Below are 27237 nucleotides of genomic sequence, written 5' to 3'. Positions count from 1 at the left end.
AGCTGAATATATAAACATCACTAGCATTCTCATGTACCAGTATTTACCAGTTAGAAACTGTTACAGGGAAAAAAAGATCCCAGTCACAACTGCTATAATAACTAAGAGATATCTAACAAAAGATGTGCAAGCACTTCCTGAAGACAAATTCAAAACACTACTGAATGGCAGAAAAGAGAAGCTGAGTTAAGAGTTCGCTGATGGGAAAATTCAATAGTGTCAAGATGTCAATCCCCAGCCCACTCCCAGCTCATCTCTAAACACAGTGCAATTGCATTAGGGATCCCGAACAGGGTTTTCCATAAACTTGAGAAACTAATCCTAAAATTCCTATATGGATGACCAATGAGTCAAGGAGATAAGGGGGAGTCATCCGACCAGCTACTACCAACATCACTAATGGTAAGAATGACGGAGCAGCTGACATTTATATCACATTCACTAAGTGCCAAGCAGTTTTCAGGGCTTCCCATTTTTTTTTAACTCATTAGAATAATGATAGTGGTAGAGGGACAAACAGACCAATGGAACAAAATAGAGAGCCCGGGCACAGACCCACGCCTCTGAGGAATTTGACCTCTGATGAGGCATCACATACCATGGTGGAAAGAGTTCCATATGTGGCATGATACGAGTGGGTGTCCATGTGGTGGAAAAAGTTGAACTAAGGGCTCCTTCCTCATGAGTTACATAGAAACAAATTCCAGGCAGATTGTAAGAAAGTAAAAAAGCAAAATTTTCCAGTGTTAGAAGAGTACTATGTGACAATATCTTTATGACCACAACCAAAAAAAACAAAAATTATTTCAATTTACACAAAAAGCACCAACTAATGAAAAACTGATAAATCTGATTACATTATAATGAAAACTTCTCAAAAAACACCATCAATAACCCAAACTAAGATACTGACTATACACAAAATTGGAATCTAGAATATATAAAGTCACTTAAATCAATAAAAAAAGACAAACACCCCAACAAAAACACCAAGGATATGAAGAGCGAAGCCACAGAGAAGGAAATCCAAACAGCCAATGCCATTTAAATGATAAATATCTTTACTAGAATGGAAAATGGAAATTACAATAAGATACCAAATCACACTTAACAGATTACTAAAATGGAAAGAGTGTGCCTGCACTACAATTTTATATATAGAATGGAAACACTGCCATCAGTGCAAAAAGCTCTACTGGGCGGCACTTGTCTCAATCAGGCCCTGTCTGTACTTACAGTTCAGCCACATAAAGTTACAGAGCTTTGTATTTTAACATCGATGCTTCCTGTTCGAAACCTCAAGTTGCAGACATTTCAGGAAGCTCTGTCTGCCCACTCAGCTGCAACCCATGCTCTTAGGGAATTGGTTTAACATGGTATTAAAACCCATGTAAAGCAACGTGACTATAATTAATAATACTGTATCATGTCTTTGAAAGCTGCTAAGAGAGTAAATCTTAAAAATTCTCATCACAAGAAAAAAAAAGCTCACTCTTTTTATTTCAAAGGCTGGTAATACAATTCTACCAAGCGCTTCTCCAGTCCAGAGCCCCTTGTAGGACCTAACAGGAGCAGGTCAAAACCACTTCATGTCCCTCAGCACTAACACATACCTCGAGAGGTTAAGGTCAAAGAAGCTGAGGAAGAAGACTGCTTCCGGGAGAGCTGTGGCAAAACCATAGCATTTTCTCTCTCCAACATTATGGGTGGGAGGAGTATGTTCATCTGACCCTGAGTCTAGTAAGGATTTCAAGTAGACAATGTGCTTGACACATGTCGGCTAGAGTTTGGGGGACACAGAGGACTTGGCACCTAGTTTGCTCCTAGAAAACCTATAAGTGTTGGTGGGCTCAGGCAGTCCGTGGCAGCAAAGAGGTTGCATTGGGACTAAAGAGATCAAGGTGCTGGACACATATGGATGGACAGACACACAGACACACACTACAGGGCTGATGTGGCCCCTTAGGATGTGAACAGGGCCGGGTTACCCTGGAAAGAGGGCTTCCTGCTAGCATCAAGGTGACCTCAGCAAAGAGAGACCGGAGGTGTGCCATGGGGCTGGAGGTTTGCTAAACGGGGAGGAGATATGCTAAATACCCTGCTGGAGTAGAGACACTGCCTATAAGGAGAAAATTGCAATCAGGGCCCTAGCCAAGGCATCTCCAAGGAAACCACAAAAGTGCCAAGGACGGGAAGAAGAACTGCTCTTTGGAATGTGCCGTGTGCAGAGGGCACCAATACTGGATCACATCTTTATCAGTCAGGTCAAACTATTTTTGTCCTTTGTACCTCCTTCCTTCCTCACTTGCTTCAGCCAGGGAGCCAGGGAGCCAGAGATGGCCTAGTTGTGGAGTGGGGGATGAGGAGAAGGGAGAAGAGCTAGTGAGGAGAGTAAAGAAAGAAAAAGCTGAGCATGCTTCTTTTGCCACGAAAACTGCTCACCCAAAGCAGTGAAGCAGGCATGGGCTGGGGGAGAGATTTCCCTTTCAGTGAAGTTTACAGTTTTCACTATTACATGTCATTGGACCTTTAAAATGAGAAAGAGGCTACCAGGGACCCTCAGACATTAAAAGGAGAGTAAAAGAATATTATGAACACCTTTATGCTAAGAAATTTGACAACTTAGGTGAAACAGACAAACCCCTTGAAAGACACAAATGACCAAAGCTCATTCAGGAAGAAATAGTATGAATAAACCAATATCCATTAAATAAATTGAAACTATAGTTTAAAGCCTTTCCACAGAGAAAACTCCAGGCCCAGATGACTTCACTGGGGAATTCTATTGAGCATTTAAGGAAAAAATAATACCAACTTCTATTCAAATTCTTCTGAAGAACTGAAGAGGGAAGAAATCCTTCCCAGCTCATCCTATGACTTCATCATCTTTTTTAAAAAAGATTTTATTTATTTATTTGAGAGACAGAGAGCAAGCAAGCATGAGAGGGGTAAGGTCAGAGGGAGAAGCAAAATCTTCCCCTGATGTGGGACTCGATCCTAGGACTCCAGGATCATGACCTGAGCTGAAGGTGATTGCTCAACCAACTGAGCCACCCAGGCACCCATGACTTTATTATCTTGATTGTGGTAATGGATTCATGTGTGCACACGTCAAAACTGACCAGGTTGTACAACATAAAGATGTGCAATTTCTTGTATGTCAGTTATACCACAGTAAAGGGGTGAAAACAGCTAAAGCAGTACTCAGAGACAGTCAAAGGTTTCCCAATGCTTACATTAGAAAAGGAAGCTGTCAAAGCAATGACCTAAGCTTCTACCATATGAAACCAGGAAAGGAAAAATTTCAATCCAAACTAGCAGAAGGACAAAAATAACAAAGATAAAAGCAAGAAGGAATAAAACCCAGGTTTCCATTACTGGCCACAATGGAGGAGATCTACCACAGCCTGCCTCTCCTATTGATTCTTGCAATGAATAACTCTGGACAAAATATATAAAGCAACTTCTTGAGGATTCTGAAAAAATAAACAACGCCGGCACTCTGAGGGGGAGTCAAAAGGTAGAGAAGCAGCTCATACAGTGGGTTTTCTTTTTGTCCCCCCTCATATTTTTGCAAGATTCTGTCCCCATGGCATATGAGCTCATCCAAGGGTTATATGTGCAGGGGTAAGGAAAGCCTTACACCAAAGCTTTAAGAACTGAACTAAACTAAGATTTAAACAGCTCCAGGGGGGTGCCTGGGTGGCTCAGTGGGTTGAGCCTCTGCCTTTGGCTCAGGTCATGCTCTCAGAGTCCTGGGATCAAGTCCCGCATCGGGCTCTCTGCTCGGCAGGGAGCCTGCTTCCTCCCTCTCTCTGCCTGCCTCTCTACTTACTTGTGATCTCTGTCAAATAAATAAATAAAATCTTAAAAAAAAAAATAAACAGCTCCAGGGACGCCTGGGTGGCTCAGTCGGTTAAGCATCTGCCTTCGGCTCAGGTCATGATCCCAGGGTGTTGGGATCAAGTCCCACATTGGACTCCTTGCTTGGCGGGGAGCCTGCTTCTCCCTCTGCCTGCCGCCCCCCTGCTCATGCTCTCTCTCTGATAAATAAATGAGTAAAGTCTCTAAAAATAATAATAATAATTATTACTTTATTATAATAAAACCCACAGCTCAAGTCTGAGAGTAACACCAGAGTAACAAATGCATAAGACAGACCCAACGCAGGACAGCAAAGTCTTTGATAATTGCACAAAGACTTAAATCACCACTCAAGTCTCAAACTAACCCCTGAATGGTGCAAACACAGGAAAGATCCAAACAAGCATGGCAAAGTCTTTGAAAACTGAACTGAATGGAATTAACACCCACAGAAGGTGAGACAAAATTGGTGGTCTGAATCTAACCAGGTGTATTATGTAGTAAGCAAAGGTTAAAAACAACAAAACCATCTCCATTATTCAAGACAGAATCCAAAATTATTCAATGTAACAACCAACCAGCAAAGTCTGACCAATTCTTAAGGGAAAACACAATCCACTGACACCAATCCTGAGATCACTCAGGTGCTAGAATTATCAAAGACATTTAAGCAACAATTACAACTAAGTTCTATAAGATAAAGGTAAATACACTTGAAATAAATGGATAAATAGAAATTCTCAAGATTACAGAAACTGTAAAGAAGAAATTGAAAATTTAGAACTAAAAGACACAAGTATCTGAAATTAGAAAACCAACTCATGGGATGGACTTAGGAGAATGACAATGACAGAGGCAAGAATCAATGAACTTGGAGTTAAGCTGACAAAGATGATCCAACCTGCCAACCAGCAGAACAGTGAGGAAAAAGACTGGGAAAAACAAAAGAAAGGAAAAACAGTATCAGATACCTACAGAACAATATCAAAAGGTCCAATATTCATGTCATTAGAGTTCTCAAACAAAAAGAAACTAGTGTAGAAAAAAAAAAAAAGATTGGAAGAAGTAATGGCCAAAAAATTTCCAAATTTGGGGGTACCTCGGTGGCTCAGTTGGTTAGGCATCTGCCTTCAGCTCAGGCCATGATCCTAGGGTCCTGGGATCAAGCCCCACATCAGGCTCCCTGCTCAGCAGGAAGTCTGCTTGTCCCTCTCCCTCTCCAGCCCCCCCATCCCCACTTGTGCTCTCTTTTTAGCTTTCTTACTCTCTCTCAAATAAATAAAATCTTTTAAAAAAATACTTAAAAATTAAAAAAAATGTTAAAGTCTCCAAATTTGAAGAAAGACATTTGAAGACATTTGAAGAAATTTACAGATTCAAGAAGCTCAGCACAGGGGCGCGTGGGTGGCTCAGTCGGTTGGGTGTCTGACTCTTGGTTTTGGCTCAGGTGATGATCTCTGGGTCATGGGATCCAGCTCCACACTGGGCCCTCTGCTCAGCCAGAGTCTGCTTGTCCCTCTCCCTCTGCTCCCCCTGCTCTCTCTCTCTAATGAATAAATAAAATCTTACAAAAAAAAAAAAAAAGAAGCTCAGCACCCCAGAAAAAAATATAATCAAATTGCTGGAAAGGAAAGTTGAAAAAAAAAAAAAAACAACAACAAAACCTTGAACTGCATATGAGGAAACAATGATCCAAATGACTGTGAAGTTATCATCAGAAACAATGGAGGCCAGAAGATAATGGAACATCTTTTTTTGTTGTTTTCAGAACTTTTTTAAGAGAGGGAGGGTGGGAAAGGGCAGAGGGAGAGGGAGAATCTAAAGCAGGCTCCATGCCCAGCATGGAGTGCCATGTGGGGCTTGATCTCACAACCCCAAGATCATGACCTCAGCCGAAATCAAAAGTCAGATGCTTAACTGAGCCATTGAGGCACACTGATAAAGGAACATCTTAAAAATACTATAGGTGAAGAAATGTCAACAGAATTCTATATCCAGCAAAAATATCCTTCAAGAATGAAGATAAAATTTAAAAATTCACACAAGGAAAGTGAAGAGATATTGTCACCAGTAGATCTGTTTTAAGAGGAATGATGGCTTCAGAGTGAAGGGAAATAGTATCAGAGGGAAGCACAGAACTTCGGGAATAAATAAAGAGCAGCAGAAAGCATAAAATATCTGCATAAGCATAACAGATTATTTTTCTCCTTTTGAAGTCTTTAAGATACGTACGGTAGTTGGAAGCAAAAATTTTAACATTGTCTGGGGGGCTTAAAATGTATGTAGATATAATGCATTTGAAAACTATAACAAAGAGGAGATAAGGTAAAGGGACCTACATTAAAACTTCCACATATTGTTTGAAATGTTAAAACATAAGCCTGAGTAGCCAGGAGGAACTGCACTGTGTGTGATCCCGAAGCCTCCATTAATTCTAACCCTGGGGCAAGGACCATCTCCAAGCCTGGTGGGGGCTGCTTTCCTGCCCCCTCGAAAACCTCCCCCAGGCTGCTTCCCAGGAGGAGGAGGCATGGCCCAGGCTTCTCTGAGGTGCTGGCTGCTGCTAAGCCTGCCAGAATCTGTTGCCATGGCAACCTGCTAGGTTATCAAGGCTCCCCAGTGGGACACCCTTGGAGCAGCTGGTGACATTTGAATACAGACAGTGTGTTAGATACCAGTACTGTATCAATGTGAAAGTTCCCAATTGTGGGAATCCTGGTTTTTAGAAAATATACAGTGATGTGTTATGGATGAAGGGACATTGGACCTCCAGTCTTCAATGGTTCAGAAAAGTGTATTTAAATATATGCCTATAGATAACAGACAGACATGGACACAGGACACAGCAAAGCAAATGGGGCAAAATGCAACCCGCTGGTGAATCTGGGCAGAATCAACAGGAGTCTTTGGTATTGATTTTGAACTTTTCTGTAAATTTTAAACTATATCAAAACTGAAAGTTATGAAAATAACAAAGCAAACTAAAAGACATGTCTAAGTAGACTATAAAAGGTTAACTATGTATCTTAATCCCTAGAGCAACTATTGAACTAAAACAATGAGATATTGACAAAAAGTAAATATATTAAAAAGAGAATAAATTACAAGTGTACTTCCCATACAAAACTACAATATCACTGAGATAGATTTTAAAAGACCTAAATAAATAGATACATCATGTTCATAAATTGGAAGGCTCAATATTGTTAGCATTTCAATGATCCAGATTTAGTGCAATCCCAAACAAAATCCCCGGAGGTTATTATGCAGGAACTGACAAGCTGATTCTAGAATTTATATGAAACTCTCAAGGATCTAAAATAGCCAAAATGTTAATGAAAAGGAAGAACAAAGCTGGAGGAGTCACACCACTTGATCTGAACACTTAATGTAAGGCTACAGTAATTAAGAAGTGTAAAAAAAAAAAAGAAGTGTGGTATAGGCACACAGACCAACACATATGTGTTCAACTGTTTTCAACAAGTGGACCAAGGTAAACCGATAAAGGAAATACAGTATTTTCAAAAATGCTGCTGGAGTAATTGAATACGTTTAGGCAAAAAGAAAGAACATTGATCTTTACCTCACACCAGGTAAAACATACTTCCCTCATTATGTCCACTGGCCTAAATATAAGAGCTAAAATTGTAAATCTTCTGAATTAAATCACATGAGAAACTCTGTTACCATGGATTAGAATGAGAATTGTTTAATAGGGCACAAAAGGCATGGATCATAAAAGCAAAGCTTGACAAACTGGGCATTATCAAAATAAAGCGTGTCTTTTTTTGAAAGATCATATTAAGATAAAAACAAGCCACAGCCTGGGAGTAAATGCACAGAAAACACACAGGTGCTACAGGACCTGCATGCAGAATATATAAAGAACTCTGAACCATTTGATAGTAACAAAAATGGCAAAATGTTACCACAGACAGTTAGCCCAAGACATAGAGATGGCAAATAAGCACTTGAAAAGATGATGAGAACATTAAAGAGAGCATTAGTTAGAAAGACTAACAGTACTCATAACACCAAGTGCTAGCAATGATGCAAAACACCTAGAACTCTTGCACTGTTGATGGTCGACACGAACGGTACAGCCATGCTGGGAAATGGTATGGTGAGGTCCTGTGAAGTGAGACATATGTTCACCATATGACTGAGTAATCCCAGTCTGGGTATTTACCCAACAAGATAAATACATGTCCATACAAACATCTGGACATGAAATTTCATACCAGTTTCTTTCATGATAACGAAAAATTCAAAAAATTCAAATATGCATGAACTGCTTAGTGAATAAACAAATACAACATAATTTACCTTCGAAAAGGAACAAAATGCTAATATATCTCAAACATGGATGAACCTAAAAAAGCATCAAGTGAAAGAAGCAAGACACATGAAGTTTTTTACTATAAAATGCATTTATATGGTAGTGTAGAAAGAATAAAACTAGAAGAATAGAAACGAGAAGAATCCAAACCCAAATCCCAGATATGGGAGTGAGAAAGAATTTTTAATTACAAAGGGGCACAAGGTGATGCTTTAGGGGAATGAAGAGGTCCAATATGTTGATGGTGTTGGTGGTTACATGATTAAATCTTTGTCAAATCTACAGAACTATACACCTAACGAAGGTGAAGTTCAGGATATATAAATCACACCTCAATAAACCTCACTTAAAAAAGGAACAGTCACTATCTGCATAAATATATAATGAAAATATGTGTAAGATATGTATATTATATTAAAACATTATTGTATGTAACCAAATACCATATGCTATTTATGAATTTTCTTTTATTAAAATATCTATTAAGCATTAAGACTAAACAACACTAAAAAGTTGTGACCTCTTGTTAATGATTTGCCTGTGGAAGTATTTAGGGGTGAAGCGTACCGATCCCTGAAACTTACTATGAAAGTTGTCACAAAAAGAAAGTACTGATGAAAGCACAGAGGAATTAGTACTTAGAAGACAAAGCAAATACAGCAAAATGGTCACTGTAGAATCTAGGGGGAATTCTGTGGGTGTTCAAGCTATAATTCTTTCACTTGTCCGCTGTGAAAATTTTTGTAATAGAATGTTGGGGGGAAAGGCTAGATAAAGAATAGCAAAGTAAGGGGCCCATGGGAGACTCAGTCATTAAGTGTCTGCCTTTGGCTCAGGTCATGATCCCAGGGTCCTGGGATCAAGCCCCACATCCGGCTCCCTGCTCAGCGGGAAGCCTGCTTCTCCCTCTCCCACTCCCCTGCTTGTATTCCCTCTCTCACTATGTCTTTCTCTGTCAAGTAAATAAATAAGTAAAATCTTAAAAAAAAAAAAAAGAATAGCAAAGTAAACCCAAAATATGTAGAAAAAAAGAAATAAAGGTAAAAGGAGAAGTGAGCAAAACAGAAAACAGAAGACAGGGAAAATTCAGAAAGGCAAAGACTTTTCTGTGAAAAGCTCAACATTTTGATGGACTTCAGACTTCGCAGTACATGTGAAGTACTGTGAATCTCACTACATGGGATTAGACAAATCGGATTACTACAGTGAGGCCACTCTTGGGACAAATTGTTCCTAGAAGATTTATCTTATTTCAGAAGAACCAGAGAATTTTTTAAAAGATCTATTGAGAGAAAGAGAGAGGGAGAGACAGAGAGACAGAGAGACGGAGAGGGAGCAGAGGGTAGTGCAGAGTGAGACGAGCAGACTCCCCGCTGAGTGGAGAGCCCAATGCAGGGCTCGAGCCCTGGACACCCAGATCACCACCTGAGCCAAAATCAAGAGTCACACACCCAACCAGATGAGCCACTCATAAGTCCCATCAGAACAACCAGAGAATTCCTGGGACCTGCCAGAAATTTCTTCCAGGGCCCAGGGGAATAGGCAGTCTGAGGTAGCTTAAAGTCTGGAGGAATGAAAGAAGAGAAAAAGCTTTCCAGTAGTGAGTCCACCTGCTCCCATCGTCTCATCCCACCTGACCCCATGCTCCTGGGTGAGGCCTGGCTGTGTCTCCTGAGCCTTTGAACCCTTCCCAGGGGATATTTAAACCAGTGGATCCTACGTGGCCATGGGCGTCAGACTATCTGCAGTGTGACTCACAGTGCACAGAACCAGAACCACCCTGGGCTTTCTGGAACAATTACCACAGGATGGGGCCTAACCGTGAGGATCCTGAGAGGTCCACAGGTCACTACATGAATGCCTTGGGTTAACAAAGATGGTGGTAAGACCTATTTTATCATCAACAATAGAAACAGTGGTAACATCTCCGGAAAGCTCCTGGGGGCCAGGCACCCTTTTTTTGGTGCTTTACTTCATCCCCTCATTAAATTCTGGCAGTCCCGTAAATTCTAGCATGAGCCCCATTCTACAAACAGGCAAAGGGGCTCTGAGGTGAGTGTGCAGAGGGACAGCTAGCGAGTGAAGATGCCAGAAATACAATCTGGGCTGTGGCTCCAAAGCCAGAGCTAGTGACCGCCAGCTGTGGATGAACGCTGAGCCTCCTCGCTCGGCCCTCCTCCAGAAGGGAAGATTATCTATCGAATGTCCCACCAGAGCCACGTAGGTAAGAAGATGCAGGCGTTCTCTCTAGGGTTTTGTGTTCTAGGCAGAGAATAAGCCACAGTCACTTAGGTACGTTTAAAAATAGTTACCAGGGGCACCTGGGTGGCTTGGTCATTAAGTGTCTGCCTTCAGCTCAGGTCATGATCCTGGGGTCCTGGGATGGAGCCCCGTGTCGGGGTCTCTGCCGAGCAGGAAGCCTGCTTCTCCCTCTCCCACTCCCCCTACTTGTGTTTCTTCTCTCGCTGTGTCTCTCTCTGTCAAATAAATGGCTCAGTCGTTGGGCATCTGCCTTAGGTTCAGGTCAAGACCCTGGCGACCTAGGACTGGGCCCTGCGTCAGGTCCGATGAGAAGCCTGCTTCTCTGTCTCCCACTTCCCCTGCTTGTGTGCCCTCCCTCGCTGTCTCTCTCTTTTTTAAAAGATTTAATTTATTCATTCATTTGTCAGAGAGAAAGAGAGAGAGAGAGAGAGCACACAAGCAGGCAGAGGGGCAGGCAGAGGCAGAGAGAAAAGCAGGCTCCCTGCCGAGCAAGGAGCCTGAAGCGGAACTCAATCCCAGGACCCTGGGATCATGACCTGAGCCGAAGGCAGTGGCTTAACCGACTGAGCCACTCAGGCGTCCCAAATAAAATCTTTTAAAAATAATAAAAAACAATTAAAAAATTTAAAGTTACCAAATGGAATGCAGAAATAGAAGCTTAGCTCTGTTACTTCCACATTAAAGTAACCAACAGAGAAACTACAAATAACTTAACAAGCATTGTGAAGAGCTGAGGAGAAGGCCAAGGTGTACTTGAGATAAATCCTGACTTTTCATAGAGGGAGATAAACTAGCAATCTCCAGAAATGTAGGTGTGAAGGAATTCCCGGGACCCAGGAGGTGGCCATCTGCAGAATGACAAAGAGAAACCCCGAGAAGAGGCAGAACTTGGAGGTGGGGCTGGGAATGTGCTGACAGGACACCAAACGAGGGGACAGCTCCTTCCGACACGTGCGGTTACTGGACTCGAGGACTGTGCCTCTGACTTGGTGCTTCCTCCTTCCAGGCCACCATTGAACCGAGAAGGAGACTCAGCCACTTCGATTCCTGAAAACCCTGGAGGTAGGAAAAGGCAGGCCACGAGCAGAGCAGCAATGCTGACAAATCTGAACAAGGCAGCGGATATGGGGTTGATGGAGCATGAAGAGGACACTGTTCCCCCAAACAATCATGGGAGAGGCCGGTGCAGGCAAGCCCAGGTAAGCCCCAAGAGAAATAGGGTACATGGTCCAGCGAAGGCAGGCTCTAGGGAAGCCCTCCAGGGTGGGCGCCCAGAGTGGCCGCCGTAACGATGCCAGAAGACGAGGAGGACAGATGTGTGAGGGTGTGTGGATCCCCACAAGGGGCCCAGAGCCAAACCAACCAAACCCACGAATAAGGAACGAGTTGCAGTGCCCAGGACAGAGGCGGCACTCGCTGGAGCAGGCCGCCTGGGAGGAATGTCCTCTCTGGATCCCTTGTGTTCTGAGTAAGGACAGAGATGACATGGAAGACAGAACAGGTGAGTGGGAGGGAGGCGGTGTGGTAAGAGCAGGAAGCTGACGACAGGTGGAGTGGAGCTACAGTTACAAGAGACGGAGGGACTGAGACGCGGGGACTCGATCCCATGAAGGCTGATGCTGTGGAGCACGACAGGAGCGCAGAGAGAGCATGGGGGCTGCCCGGCCCCACCAAGCTGGAGGCCGCCAGCAAAGCTTTTGGTCCCCACCAGCTCCAGCAAGCCAGGCAAGATGACTTCCCGAGCCTGAAGAGGAACCCCAGCGTCAGCTGTAAAGGGCCCACAGGATGGCACATAAAGAGGACTGTCACACTGACACCGCATCTCTTCCGAGGAAAAGGCAAATGCCCAAGGAAGGGAAACACCCTCAAGGCTTCCAGAAAGAAGGGGGAGCAGGAAAGTAACACTGGGATTTGGAAATGGGATCTGAACAGCAGCGGTGGCCGTGCAGTTGGAACCCCAAGAAGGACAAGGGGGCTGCAGAAGGCACTGGGCGGGGGCATCATGTGGATACCATGGTGGCTGGTTTCTGTGAACCCAAGTCATGTCCCCGAGCCTAGGGGCTTTGAGAAGCACTCCCAGGCCTGCCCCTGACACCCAGCTCTCGCTGACCTTCTAGGTCCCCGGCCCTGGCCCAATGGGCCCCGTTCGTGCTCACCTGGATTCCGGGCCGGCGGCTCTCCCTCTGCCCCCATGGCCTCTTCTACTTGTCCCGGTCTCAAGACCTCATCTGGTTTGGCAATAAGGTATCCTGAAGAAGGAAAAGGACACAGGATGTCATTAGTAATGCTGGAGGTGTTCCGGGACCGAGACCCAGCCTTGCCAACCAAGACAGTCTGGCCTCGGTGCGGCTCCAAGAGGACAGCTCTGTGCCCCTCAGTGCAGAACATTTGCCAAGAGGACGAGAGCAAGACACCCTGGGTGGGACTGTAACTTCCTAGTGGCGAACCCGAGGCCCCGGCTCATTCTGGGCTTCAGAGGCCCCAGAGCGAGTAGCAGCTGAGGTGAGCCGAATGCGTGTGTCCCAGTCACCGTGCGCAGCCATCCCTCACCCACGGACACCAGGTGGCTGTAGTTCTCCAGCGTGACATCTCTGTAGAGGTTCCTCTGAGCCGAGTCCAGTTGCTGCCACTCCTCCAGGGTAAAGTCCACGAATACGTCCCTGAAGGTCAAGGATTCCTGCAACGGCACATTCTGTATGAGTCCAGAGTGCTGGGCTCGGGGAGCGGGACACTGTGTCCCATCCACAGTCTTCCACACATGGCAGAGATTCAATCTGGCGCCCGCCCCAGGAGACCCCAGACAGTGGAGGACAGACTGGCTTACCGCGGAGCAGAAGGTCACTTGCCCAGGGTCACAAAGCAAGGAAAGAGGGATGAAAATGCATGTGTTCTGCATTCTACACCCACGTTTCTCAACACGACACTGCACTGCCTTTCTCGACACAACTGCTCCCTGCTCTTCCCTGCCCAATTTGAGACCATGTAGTGTATGGAATGCTTCTGTCATCTACATTATTTTAAACTTTATAAAGAAACAGAAGAGGTGGTAAAGATATCTTCCTCCAGAAATGCAATCTCAGCTCACTGACTGAACACCGACCAAGCCGCTAAGTCCAGAGAATATCAAGATTGACAAAAACAGACACCCTTTCTGAAGGCGTGTCCGTCTGGTAGAGAAACACCATGTTTAGAAATGCACACAGGAAAGGGACAGAGGGCAGGAGGGCCGGCTGCCTGTCCTCCAAGGGCAACAGGAGGGGCAGTATAGGGAAAAGAGAATAGAAAGAAGTCAGTTTTGCTCGGGGCGGGCAGAGAAGGCCTTGCAGAAGACAGAGAGCTAGGACAACAGTTATAAACACAGCTCCTCAGTCAGGACTGTGAGGTGACAGAAAATATATCCTAGTCTTGGCTCTAGGTCCCCATTGCAGAGCCCCCAAAACCCTTACAAGTCCCCACGTGAGAAGAATACAAGGAGCATCTCATGTTCTTATGAGGAAAGAGGTGCACGGCGGGGACTGGGGACCAGAAAGGCCAAGCCATGACTAGAAGCTCTGGATTTTCAGCCCCACCACCTTCTCCAGAGATGGAAGAGGGGCTGGAAATGGAGTTGACAACCGATCATCGTTGCGTTATGAAGCCGCCATAAAATCCCCATAGCATGGGTTTCGGGGAGCCTCCAGGTGCGGGAACGCATCCACATCTGGGAGGACGATGCTTGCCGAGTCCACACAGACAGAAGCTCTTGTGCTCAGGGTCCTCCCAGGCCCTACCCCATGTGTATGTTCTTCTGGCTGTTCATGTGTATCCTTCCTCATATCCTTTAATAAACCGGAAATGTAAGTCAGCATGTCCCCGAGTCCTACAAGATGCTCTAGCAAACAGTCGAATCTAAGGAGGGTGCCATGGGACCTCTGACCTATGGCCAGTGGGTCAAAAGCCTGCAACTGGGGGCTGGCATCTGCCGGGAGGTGTGGGGGGCGGCAGTCTGGTAAGGATGGAACCCTTAACCGGCGGGATCTGATTCTATCTCTGAGGACACAGTATTCCAACTGAGTTATGTGTAGGACACCCAGCAGGTGCGGCAGTGTCTGGTGTGGGGGAACCTTCCACACATCAGTGACCAGAAGTGTCAGAGATAAAGTGTTCTCCGTGAGACCAGAGGAGACACGCTGGAGAAAGACACAGAAGAGAAGGGCTGGGCTGTTTCCATATAGAAGCAGGCCACACAGTCACCCGACCGCTAATTGTGGCTAATCAGCCTGAGAGGTAACCGGAAGCAGGAGGGTGGGAGTCTGCATGGGCAGCAGATGGAGGTGAAAAAGGGAAGTTCTGTGTTTGGTCTTGGCAGCATCAAATAAATGCTCACTTTTCGGAGGGCCCATCATCCTGTCAGAGAGAGAGCAAGACCCCCCCGCTGACACCCTGCCTGTTCCCCCTGCACTGACTGGTTTTTAGTCGGGGTGGCCCGGGTGGCACCCATGAGGCCCCAACCGGCCACATGGGGCAGCCGGTTTCCCAGCGCTGCAGATGGAGACAAGCCAGGACACACTTTGTGTGGCAGGACAGTGACAGGCAGGTGTCGCCAGCAGGAGGAGTGCTCAGAGCAGCCCACCCCTCCTGTCACCTTCCCAGGGGACAGCGCAGGTGTCAGGGACCATGACCACACTGGTGAGCAGAGGGGAACCATGGGCTCAGAGGCCCTCAACTGTCAAAATTCATGATACACAGAGCCTCTGACCTAGAAGCCTCACCCCCAGAAAGCTATCCTGCAGAGGAGACCCGCTCACAAGGAAGCAACAGAACCATACACGGCTAAGTACCACTGCATCCTCAATGTACGCCCCTGGCAGAAAGCAAATATATAATATGGTAGTTCCGGCCAGTGGAATGTCACAGAGCCGTTTGTGCCAATGGCATACCACCTGGGGATGATATAGCCCTTCAGGGTAGTTGGCAAGGTCTGTAGAAATTCTTTGTTGTCACCACAAGGGGCAAGGGGCGGGGACACTGGCATCAGGGGAGTCCCTGGCAGGGTCAGTTAGATATCCTCCAACGCACACAACCGCCCTCCACAACACGGCACTGCCTGGCCCCAAATGTCAAGCGCGCCCAGGTGGGAAAACGGGTTGTTCAGACACACAGTGAAATACAATGATTGTAGAAAAGTCCAGAATGTGTTGTACTATACGAAGAAGGAAGAGATCCAAAGTAAACGGCACTCTTACGTGGAAAGAGATGTACATATATGATCTCTCCAAGGTCGTATGAAACAAGGAAGGAGACGGGGCATGGGGTGACAGGGAGAATTCATTTTCACCTTTTGTTAAGCAAGCTTTTAATGTTTTACCATATACACCAATCATTTTTCACAGTGCTCAATTCAACATATTAACCCTGTGTTCAGAGTATGTGTTTAGGATCTTGACATCCAGGGTCTCAAGTCAATCAGGTGTATCATTTATTTTCTGTAGCATCTTTATCAAATCCAAGGTTAAAGGGCTCCATAAAACCAACTAGTTTCCTTTTCAACTTTCAACAGCCCGGAAAAGCTGAACGCAGAAATGATCTGGTCTTTAACATTTTGTGACAGTCATAATTAGTCTAGGATCTGGGACAGCCAATTCAAGTATGAATACCTTTGACCCCCAAATCCAACTTCCCAATGTAGCCTCCATAAAGACCTGCACTACTGAACACACGCATAACAAGTCATCCAGGAGCCACCATGTAGAACAGAAAAAGAAAATTCAAAAGCTGAGTATGTACAAACAGAGCAACAGGTGAATGACACTCCCAGAGCACTGCACAAAATGGAAATCTTTCTGCGCTGGGGAGGACCACCACCCAGAAGAGAACCAGGCAGGAAAAGGAAGATGGCAGTGGGACTCGGATGGCACTTGTGCAAACACTCATCCAACAAAGCCTACAGACCTGTTTTCAGCTCACGAAACTGACGGAAACACAGCCACCCCACCCCATCCGCATACTGTACCAGCGGGCACTCTGAGGAGAAGCATGGCACTGGGCACAGAAGAAACGGAGACGCTGGGACTCTTCCTAGTGCACAGAATGTCAACCACGGATTTACTTTCATTATTTGAATAGAATAAAAAAGTAAACAGTGAGGTGGAAGCGAAGACACAGAAAAAGTGGGTCTCTGGGCTTCAGTGAGCTTCCCTGAGAAGCAGAAGAACAAAGAGGAGGTGCATTTCCCAGAGGAAGAAGCAGATGGGACCCATCACTTTCCTTCCGTCTTTTCTCGTTTTAGATTGTTGTTTTTTGTGGCGAGGGGAAGGACTGGAGAAACTGGAGCTGGATTACAGCTGGAATGGAAAACAGCCGCAGCAGAGAGGAGGGACAGGTCTGTCGAGCTTACAATCCAGATGTCCCAAAGCTGCCTCAAGTTCCCTGAAAACTAGAGGGAGGAGATAAGGAACTTACCTGGGCTGTGGCCATCCTGTTCTGCCCTGGACAAAGGGCGGAGATCTAGGAAGACAGAATGAGGGGGTCGAGATCAGTGCGCTCAGCCATGAGACCATCCCCCCCAGCCTGAGGGCAATCACCCGTGCACCTGGGGAGAATAATGTGCAGTGAGCCTGGAAGCTCCAGCCTGGTCCCTGGGATGTGGATAAGCTCGTGTGGGCTTTGCACAGGACCTGTGTCTATGGGCTTCCAAAATGCCCAATGTGAATCTAGTTTCTCTTCCTAACATATATAAAAGCAGATTACAAAAACGCAGGTGCAGCACAAGCTCATTTGTTCCCCAATTATGTACACACTGAGGAACGGCAGTGGTTACTAAAATATTGACACTAGTTTTCTCTGACTGGCGATTTCAGTTCTCTTTTGTTTACTTGCATTTTGGAATGTGGATATTATCACTCATGAAACGGGTAAACTGAGCCCCAGAGGTGACAGAGCCTGGGCAGAGTCTGGAGGACAGGGACCCCTGCCTGTGGTTTGCAGGAGGGAGACAAACCAGGGCTGGAGAAGGGGCAGGGAATGGGGGGGGGGGCAGGAGGCAGAGAGGGAGGTGAAGAGCCCAGCACCGGTCATTCCCCGAGGAGCTGGAAGCCACTGACCCTGGCCGCCTGTGAACACTGCCCTTCACTGCCCTCCTCCACCCTGTTCCCGGCTGGTGACGTCCTCCTTTCCTGCTCTCCCCTGCTCGGCAGTTTTCTTTCTTTCTCCCCCCTGGCCCCCCCCCTTTTTTTTTTTTTTTTACAGATTTCACTTATCTATTTGGCATACAGAGAGTAAGAGAGAGAGAGAGAGTGCAGGCGCACAAGCAGGAGATGTTGCTAGCAGAAGAAGGAAAAGCGGGGCACCTGGGTGGCTCAGTGGGTTAAGCCTCTGCCTTTGGCCCGGGTCATAATCCCAGGGTCCTGGGATCGAGCCCCGCATCGGGTTCTCTGCTTAGCAGGGAGCCGCTTCCCCCTCTCTCTCTGCCTCTCTGCCTACTTGTGGTCTCTGTCTGTCAAATAAATAAATAAAATCTTTAAAAAAAGAAGAAGAAGAAGGAAAAGCAGGCTCCCCACCCAGCAGAAAGCTCCAATGGGGCTCAATGCCAGAACCCTGGGATCATGACCTGAGCCAAAGGCAGATGCTTACCCACCTCAGCCACCCAGGCACGCCTGCTTGGCAGTTCTCAAAACAAAGTCTCCGCAAGGAGTTTCTGCACAGAGTAGCTGCTGTCATTGCAGAACCCCTGGGGCAGCCTCAGGACACAGGATATCAGCTGCAGGCAGCTTAACGTCTCATGCTCTGAGACCCAGTCACAGCAGCACCAAAACGAGGCAGCAGAACTAGAAGACGGCGGATCTCTGACTACTTGCAAATTTTACCAAGGAGAAAAGAAAACCATACAAAAGTGTTCTGCACTGTACTCAGATCAGGAGGAGTGTCAAGATTTGTGTAGAGGTGGGTGTCAGAAACAGCGAATTGGAAAAAAGGAGGCTGTTATTGCTGTGCACACAGGCATGTCAGCAGAGGAGACAGTCCTGCGAGGCTGGCAGTGTCACTCGTCACCCTGATCCTGCCCTTGCAGGACGGGGGCAGGCCCCCGGCCTCATGGCACCGTCCCTCCATCCACCTGAACATTTCATCTCTCTCCTCCGATGGGGTCCAACTGCCCACCGTCACAAGGCGGGCATGCTCTCCCTCAGCTGGAGGAGGGACAGAGGCCACTGCAGGTCCAGCTCTTCTGGACCTGCTCATCCTCTAAGCCTCCACCCCCTGCCCTAGGTCCCCGGTCTGTCCCGGAAGCCTACACCCCCTGCACTGGGTTCTGGCTCTGTCTTGAGTCCCCGCCATTCGGCCCTGAGCTCTGGGATTGTGCTCTGAGGCTCCTCCCTCTGCCCTGGGCTCTGGGTCTGGGCTGAGGCTCCTCCTCTCAGGCCCCTCAGAAGAGCTCTCTTGTTCCTAAGGATGCAGGACCTAAGGATTCAGAGACAAACGCGTTTCAGCTGGGACCATCCCTGCCGCACCACATCTGTGCCTCTGACCCAGGGGGACTCACCTTCTGAGGCCTCAGACTGGCTCTTCTGTAGACTCGGAAGCCCAGGTGCAGGTGAGCTGGGACCCGCAGTCCGTGAGCCGTGGTCCCAGTGACGCACCCCGCTCCTGGAAAGAAGGACCACAGAGGAGATGCAATCGGCAACCCCTGGGATGGACTGAAGCTGAGGAAAACTCCGGTGTTTTACTTTATGCGAGGAAGCCCAAGGCCTCATCTGAGTTTGAAGAGCGATGTTTAGTAGGACCCTATTAACACCAGACAAGGAGCTGAGCACTGCCTCTGCAATCAACTCACTGCCTGCTCTGTCGCTTTTATTCGTCCAGTGAAAATGGGGAGGGCCCGCTATGTGCCTAAACTACGCGCTGCAGATCCACCAGGGAACAAACTCGTCAGAGGTCCCCGACCTTGTGGAGCTCTCTTCGAGCAGGGGAGGCAGACAGCAACCACAAACTTGGTCAATTTCGGAAACGTTAGTCAGAAAGGCCAAGCGCTAGGCGGGGGGGGGGGGGGGGGCAGAAGGATTCCCCCGGGGTTGCGTAGCTGTGTGACTTGGGACAGGTGTCTGAGCCTTTCTGTTCTTGCTTCCTCGCACTAAAACGAAGATAATCGTAGCACCTGCTCACAGGCCGTCAGGAAGATGAGTGGGGACCGCAAAGGTGCCTCGCACTTTAGGCACTCAGCAAACTCACTGACTGTATCACTCGCCTCCGCCCGCAACCCGATGCCCGCACTCGGCCCGTCGCCCAGTGCCGCGAGCCCGCAGAGGCGCGAACCCACCAACCCCCGCCCTCCCCTGCAGCCCGTGTCCGCTCCGCCTTCCCGTACTTGACTTCCACAACCCGACGGTCGCGGCGGAGAACAACAACCGGCGCGACGGCGCGCCGCCCTCGCGTCACCCGAGCACTTCCGCTCTTGTCGCCCCGCAGCCCGGGGTCGAAACGCGCGCGGCGCACGCGCACGGAGACGGGGCGAGGGGGCCGGGTCCGCAGTGTCGATGGGCAAGATGGGCCGTGTCGCGGACAGTGATTCTGTCGGGGTTCCTCTGCGGCGCGAAGCGGCGACCAGAGCGTGCGAACATTTTCCGCGACGAGTCGCACATTCAGGCGCGAGACGGGCGGGGACGGGGAGGGAATGGCGCCTCTGGGCGGCGAGGCGCCTGCGGAGGGGTTCAGGGGCTCCACTCCCGCTGCCTCGGAGGCCGAGGCGCTGTGTCCCGCGCCGTTCTGCTGCGCACCGGCCACCCCGCAAAGCCACGCTCTCCGCTTCCTTCAGCTCGTCGGAATAAGAAACGGTAGCGGCTCCCGCGGCCGTCGTCAGCGGCACAGGGGCGCGGCCATCTTGGGGGCGGGGCCGTTCCCCGGGAGCAGTGCGGGTCCCGGGTCCGAAGGAGTTAGAGGGCCGGGGGCAGGCGCTGTCGGGGGAAGAGTCCCGGAGGAGAGCCTGGGCGCGGGGCTGGAGGGCAGCCACACCCACAGACGCGGACGCCTCTGCCCGATTCTCCTGAAAGAAATCGTGCTGCTCCAGTTTCAGGGACCTGTTTCAGGGACCTCCAGTTTCGGGCGTCTTGGGAGAGTGTGGTTTTGCTGACAGCACCGCCTAAAGAAGCAGAGAGTTTTGGTCTCTGGCAGTGGCAGCCACTGGTAGCGTGGCCGCTAATAAGGCCTGTCAGTGCCGTTGAGGAAAGTTTGCTGTTTCCGTCAGGGTGTGGGGAAAAGAGGCCAAGTGTGGGGCGCCCTTGTAGCTGCCTGGGCCCCGAGCAGAACCCTGGGCCGTGCGTGGTCGGGTCTCAGGTCAGATGTGCCCGATTCCTTGTGAGCTCGAGCCACAGGTGCCACGCACTGTGAGGGAAGGCTGTGGCAAAAACCGTCACGCAGTCCCGCGTGCACGTAGGTAAGCTTCCACGGGAACATACTGCTTTCTCCCGGTCTTTCCTTTTGCCTTCGAGGAGCGAACTAAGGTTCCCCGGTGGTTTGGGGGATTCCTAGCCCGGATCTACAGCGCAGAGTTCTGGGAAGTGACGGCCCAAGCCTTTAGGATCCCAGGGGAAGAGCCCGCTGTCCCTGAGGCGCGTGAGTGGGTACTGCTGCCCGCTGTGAGTGCATTCCGTGTGCGTTTGTAAGTGACGGCCGGGCTTGGAGACGCCGCCTGTTTATTTCTAGAGAAGAGACCTGCTGTCCTTCTTTTGGGCCGTCACCGTGGGGAGGCAGGAAAGGTTTAGCAGAGTTGGTATGCTAGTGCCCCGAGCACAGCTGAGAAAGCCCCAGCTGCAGAAGTCCCTGGTGCTGGGCCCTGGTCAGACTCTCCCGGATCCTCGTAAGACACGGGCAGGTGCTCGCACAGAAAGACTAGACCGAGCGGTTGGCGGGGGGCCTGGGGAAGGACACGTGTGTGTTACTCAGGCAACGGTAGCATTTCTAGTGTGGCTTCGCCATTTCAGACCCGGGAAGCATGCAAGGTGTTCCTCCGGTGGGGCCTCTGCCCGGGATATTCGGATAGATCAGTCCATAGGGGAATAGGCTCGTCTCCAGCACTTTCTGGCCCCTTGGGTCACAGCTGAGGACCACCTGCCTCAAGGGCTGTTGTGACTGACGTAGGGCGCATCTTAGAGCCCCAAGCCCAGGATTGAGCCCACGTCAGGCTCCTGGTTTGTGCTGGCGGTTTACGTCCTCTCGCACACACTCGGTAGCCTGTTGGTGCCGTTGCTGTACCTTCCCATAGCGTGGGCTTCCCCTTTGCTGCCTTCTTGCACAGTCGTGCCCGTGCCCGGTTCCATCCTTACCCAGGGTCACCACTCATACTCACCTGAAAACATTTTTTCCTGTCGGCCACTAGACTTCTAATGAAGTGAAAATTAATTGTAAGGGGTAAACCCAGGAGGCCCGGATTGCTCGAGGCCCGTACATTCCACAGAAAATCCTGTTGCAGGAGCACTGGTCGTTGTCTGGCTCCTGGGAGACCACCGCTAAGCCCCTGTCACATTCTGCCTAGTGAGACTGTAGTGTGAGCATCGCCGTTCCATGGTGGCCCGAGAGCGTTTGCAGACAGTGTGACTCAGGCTGAGGGTCTGGGTTTGCCTGCGTGAGGCCCTGGGCCGTGCTGTATTAGTTTGGCCTCTGGAGGGCGGTAGCCTGAGTAGCTACCCTCAGTCACAGGAATGCCGCCTGCCAGCACAACCTCCTGGCAAGGCTCCGGCCCCCAAGGCTGGAGCGAGCTTCCCTGGCTGGCCGTGCGTGGCAGGTTTTGTCACACACATCGTTCCTGGGAGAATGAATCGGTGACCTTGGGACTCCTTTGGGGGGCAATCACTGCCATGTCATGCCTGGCTGCTAATGGGCCTCACCCCTACCCCTTTTCCCTTTGCTCTTCTACTCCGCACGCTTCCCCTGCAGTAAGTTCTAACCACGCATCAAACAGCTCAGGAGGCCTTGCAGGCTTCTGAGAAGCAGAACAGCGTTTCTGAGTCCCGAGTTCTAGGGCATCATGGGGCCTGAGGGGGGCCTTGGAGACCCGTGTCACACCGTTGCTGCAAATGTTCGGATGGGTACTCTTTAGTGTGTTTTTGCCATCCCAGGACGTGGACCTTCTGAACCCAGTTTGAGTCTGCCCTCAGCAACACGCGGGTCACAGCAGCGGCATCTGGAAGGCCTGGAAGGCGCAGCAGTGCTTTTCCATGGCTGAGGAGCAGAGGGCCTGGTGCATGCCCTGCGTGGGAGCTGAGCAAGTCTGCTTTCCTGCAGTTTTAATTCTACTTGTATAGTTACCCTGGAGCTTATGACAGACATCACTGATTTATTAATCTCTTGTAGATGAATGCCATTACTTCCTCCCGAATTCAGTGAAGTAAAAAATTGTTGCTCAGTTCCATCCTTTTGTTCTGTTGTCAACCTGGATTTTACCTCTACGTATATTTTATTCCTCTCGATGTGATACTATAATTGTTTAAGACCGTCAGTGTCTATATAGATTTACCTACTTATTTTCTCTTTACAGTCCTCTCCATTCCTTTTTGCCCTTTTATTTTTTTAAGGATCACTATTTTCTAACTTTAAGGCATATCTTGAGTATTTTAGCGTAGGTTGCTGAAAATTAATTTGATCAGTTTTGGTTTTTCTGAAACCAACTTTATTCCATCCTTACTTTAAAAGGGTGTTTTCTCAGGGTGCCTGGGTGGCAAAGTTAGTTAAGTGTCAGACTCTTGGTTTTGGCCCTGGCCGTAATCTTCTGGTTATGAGATCAAGCCCTGCCTGGGGCTCCATGATTGGCTCAGAGTCTGAGTTTCTCCCTCCCTCTCCCACTGTCTTTCCCCACCGTGTGCTGGGTCTCACTCTGTCTCTCTCTCACTCTCTCAAATAAATAAATCAATCTTATAAAATCTGGGAATAGAATTCCAAGTTAGCAGTACTTGCATTTCAGCCCTTTAAAGATACCATTTCATTCAGTCAGTTGAGTGTCCAACTCTTGATTTCTGCTCTGGTCATGATTTCAGGTTTGTGGGATAGAGGAGCTCCTCACTGGGCTCCGCACTGAGTGTGGACCCTGCTTGAGATTCTCTCTATGGGGCGCCTGGGTGGCTCTGTTTGCTAAGCCTCTGCCTTCGGCTCAGGTCATGATCTCAGGGTCCTGGGTTCAAGCCAGTACATGGCGTTCAGTGCTCAGTGGGCAGTCTGCTTCTCTTTCTCCCTCTGATTCCCTCCACCACCACCCCCTGCTCATGTTCTCTCCCTTTCTCTCAAATAAATAAATAAAATCTTTTAAGAAAAAGAGATTCTCTCCTTTTGCCTCTCCCCCCTGCTCACACACACAGGCTCTCTCAGAAAAAAAAAAAAGGGAAAATAAAGATAGCATTTCATTGTATTCTGGTTTTCACTGAATTTGTTGAAAAGGCAGCTGCCATTTTTATTGTTTCTCCTGAGAAGGTGACGCGCCTTTTTTCTCTGGCAGCAATTCGATTTTTCCTTTTTCTCTTTTGTTTTCAGCAGTTTCACTATGATTTGCCTAGCTCTGATTTCCTTTGTATTCATTCTGCTTTGCATGAGTAGAGAGCTTTTTGAATCGATGGCTCATTATCTTTTGTGAATTTTGATCTCTCTTCAAATTGGTATCCCTTCCAGTTAAACATATATTGGATCTTTCTACTGTGTTCCATGTCTCTTATATTCTTTCCATTGTTTTTCTTTTTTTTTTTCCCCCACAGTGCTTCAGCCTGGACATTCTCTACTAACTCTCTTCCAATTCACCAAGTTGCTATTATGCTACATCTAACATCTATTTAGTGCTTAATTTAAGCTATGTTTTCAGTTCTAGAATTTCCATTCCATTCTTTGTAATAGATATCAATCATTTTGTCACCTAATTTCTTGACATAGTAATCATAGTGTCTTTTTTTTTAAGTTTGTGTCTGATAATGCAAATATTTGGATTGCTGTTGGGTTTATTTGTATCATCTGTTTTATTTTGGTTTCCTTCATCTAACTCATGGCAGCCTGTGATTTTTTTTTTTCCGAACACCAGAAATTGTATATGCAAAGTTTTAAAAGATTCTCTGGGGCGCCTGGGTGGCTCATTGGGTTGGAGCCTCTGTGTTCAGCTCAGGTCATGATCCCAGGGTCCTGGGGTCGAGCCCTGCATTGGGCTCTGCTTGGCGGGGAGTCTGCTTCCCCCCCGTCTCTCTGCCTGCCTCTGCCTACTTGTGATCTCTGTCAAATAAATAAATAAATAAATAAATAAAATCTTTCTAAAAAAATTAAAAAAAAGATTTCTCTGGATGATACTATCTTCCAGAAACAGTTTCCTTTTTTTCTGGGAGCCCAATAGAGTAGAAACCAATAACCTTGATCCTATCAAGGAATAAGATAATTTGAGGCCCTATTTCATGTTTATGAGACCTCATCTTTATCTGCTTTGCCCCTCCTAGGTCAAAGCCATTCGGGATTTTTACCTGAAACCCTGACAGACCTTGACAGATCTCTGATTTTTGTCTCTCTGTCACTATGAGATTTCTAAAAGCTCTCCTTAAGTTTTTGGCCACTTACTTGCTGCTTTCTTTTTCTTTTTTTTTTTTTTAAACCTTATTTATTTATTTATTTGACAGAGAGATCACAAGTAGGCAGAGAGGCAGGCTGGGGGGGGGGAGTAGGCCCCCCGCCAAGCAGAGAACCCGATATGGGGCTCGATCCCAGGACCCTGAGATCATGACCCAAGCCAAAGGCAGAGGCTTTAACCCACTGAGTCACCCAGGCGCCCCTACTTCTGCTTTCTGCTTGATTTCATGACATCTTGTCTTGTGTAGTTTAGAAATTGAACTGTGCCCACTATTTGGAGTTCCATTTTCTGTGGTGCCTTTTTTTTTTTTTTTTTTTTTTTTTTGGTCTTGACCTTCAAGTTCTGGTTACCTTAGCAGGAAGCAGTAAAACAGTTTTTATGCCCTACTTCATGAGACTTCTCAAAGCTCTGAATTACCATTTCTGCTCTTAAGCTTGGCTTCATACAGCTTCAGGATTAACAGATGCATCAAGGGAAAAAGAAGCAGCTCACTTCAGTGTGTTTCTCTTAATTTAATCATCTAGACCACTCTAAAGACGTTTCCTGGGTTTATATCTGACACCTTTAAAAAAGCTAAGCTTTGGGGGGTATTTTATCTAGTTTTTATGGTTTCTATCAGCCAAAGAATTAGTATGAGACGAGATAACCTGTCCTATTTGGAAGAAGAATCCTTTCTATATAATTTCTGTAGCTACCAGTTACCGGTTTAAGAAAGTTCCCTTCTATCCTTGGTTCACAGAGAGGATTTAAAATGAATGGATGTTGCATTTTTAAAATGTCTTTTCTGTATCTGGTGAGATGTGAATTTTCTCCTTTATTCTATCGGTGTAACATATTCATTGATTTACAAATATTGCATTTCCAGAATAAACCCAGTTTTTTAATGATGCATTATTTGTTAATGTATTTATGGAGTCAGTGTACTAACATTTCATTTAGAATATATTGAAAAAGATTGAACTGAATTTTCCATTCTTGTAACGTTCTTGTCAGCTCTTGGATCAAAGTAATGCTGATCTCAAAGAACAAGATGGGAAAGGTTCCTTCTTTGGAAGAGTTCTTTTTCTTTGGAAGAGTTTGTGAAACATCAGTGTTCTTCCTTAGCCACCTGATAAAATTCATCAGGCAAGCCATGTGAACCTTGAGTTTTCCTTGTGGAAAAGTTTTTAATTACAGATTAAATGTATATAATAGATACAGGACAATTTAGATTTTCTAATCGTGTGTCCTCTCCCTGACAGGATCATTGAACCATTGCATCAGTCACAGACTAGCTATCACCAGACTCCTTATTAGATGAACAAACTAAACATCTTGCTTTTCCAGGTGATTATGAGCCACCTTCCTGTCATTTATAGCTGGAAATATTTCTAACTGATAGAGAATAATGTTCAGTAGAACTTGATTGTAATCTGATGTGACCATAGTGAAATATCTGTATAAAAATAAATTATATTTCTGTATACCAGCAAAAGACATTTAGAAAGTGAAATTAAAAGAACAGTTTACTCCTAGTACCCAGATCTTGATTTTTAGTACCATTCCCTCTAAAAGGAAACAGAGTTTTAGAGGAATGTCTGATTCTGGGGCTAGGAGACTACATGGTGAGCATGGGTAACTTACACGCTGATCTTACGCTCTAGAAAGCAAAGATGGACTGAAAGCCCAATGGGACATGTCTAAAGGACACAAGAAGCATCATGAAGGACCTTCGCTGGCCACATCTGAGATCATTTGAACACCAAAAAGTAATGGCTACAATTTATTATAATACATTAAATAAATAGATAAAAATCCATGAGTTCATCGTGATACTCAAAAAAGGAACAAAAAAGATAAAAGAAGAAAAGGACAAAGCTCTTTGTCTTATTCTTAGAATGAGTTCCAACTTAATAGCGAGGGAACTGCATACAGATTTATTGGGGAAAAACATCTGCAAGAGGGTGAAAAAGATAGGATTGGACAGAGGGAGGATTTGCCCAGAATGTAATTGCAACCAAGGCCTCATACAACCCTACGGGGAGTTCCAGAGCTGAGATGGCCCTTCAGAGTTGTCCCAAGTTGAGGAGATTGGGCTGGATTTTTGTATTCCTACATCAGACACTCATTGACTACTGCCTGCTCCCTGGGTAGTGGTGGGGGGTGAAGGTATAACTTCAAGTGAGGCAGTTCTCTGTGGCTGAGAGCAGTTTCCAGTAAGAGATAGCTGTGAGGT

At 47.2% G+C, this 27237-nt stretch overlaps 1 protein-coding gene and 1 long non-coding RNA gene across 5 annotated transcripts in view; one reads left to right on the top strand and one right to left on the bottom strand.

Annotated features, from left to right (window-relative positions):
- ZNF674 (zinc finger protein 674) overlaps positions 1-19825 on the bottom strand; it is a 29053-nt gene extending 9228 nt beyond the window's left edge. Inside the window, exons 1-5 of one of the 4 annotated variants that reach the window (XM_032842913.1) lie at positions 19596-19825; positions 18984-19087; positions 16907-16951; positions 13016-13142; positions 12622-12714 (exon numbers count right to left, since the gene is read on the bottom strand). In XM_032842913.1, coding sequence (XP_032698804.1) covers positions 12622-12714; positions 13016-13142; positions 16907-16921 — 235 coding nt within the window. In that variant the 5' untranslated portion in view covers positions 16922-16951; positions 18984-19087; positions 19596-19825. The other 3 variants (XM_032842914.1, XM_032842915.1, XM_032842916.1) reach the window with 3 other exon arrangements.
- A 5332-nt stretch (positions 19826-25157) lies between these two features.
- Positions 25158-26823, top strand: LOC116858238. The gene is made up of 2 exons (XR_004380882.1): positions 25158-26348; positions 26666-26823. It is a non-coding gene; the product is annotated as an uncharacterized LOC116858238 (long non-coding RNA).
- The last annotated feature ends 414 nt before the right edge of the window (positions 26824-27237 follow it).

This window comes from Lontra canadensis, unplaced genomic scaffold, assembly GCF_010015895.1.
Source record: "Lontra canadensis isolate GAN:19392208 unplaced genomic scaffold, GSC_riverotter_1.0 scaffold134, whole genome shotgun sequence".
Lineage (NCBI taxonomy): Eukaryota > Metazoa > Chordata > Mammalia > Carnivora > Mustelidae > Lontra > Lontra canadensis.
This window is presented reverse-complemented; position numbering and strand designations above follow the sequence as displayed.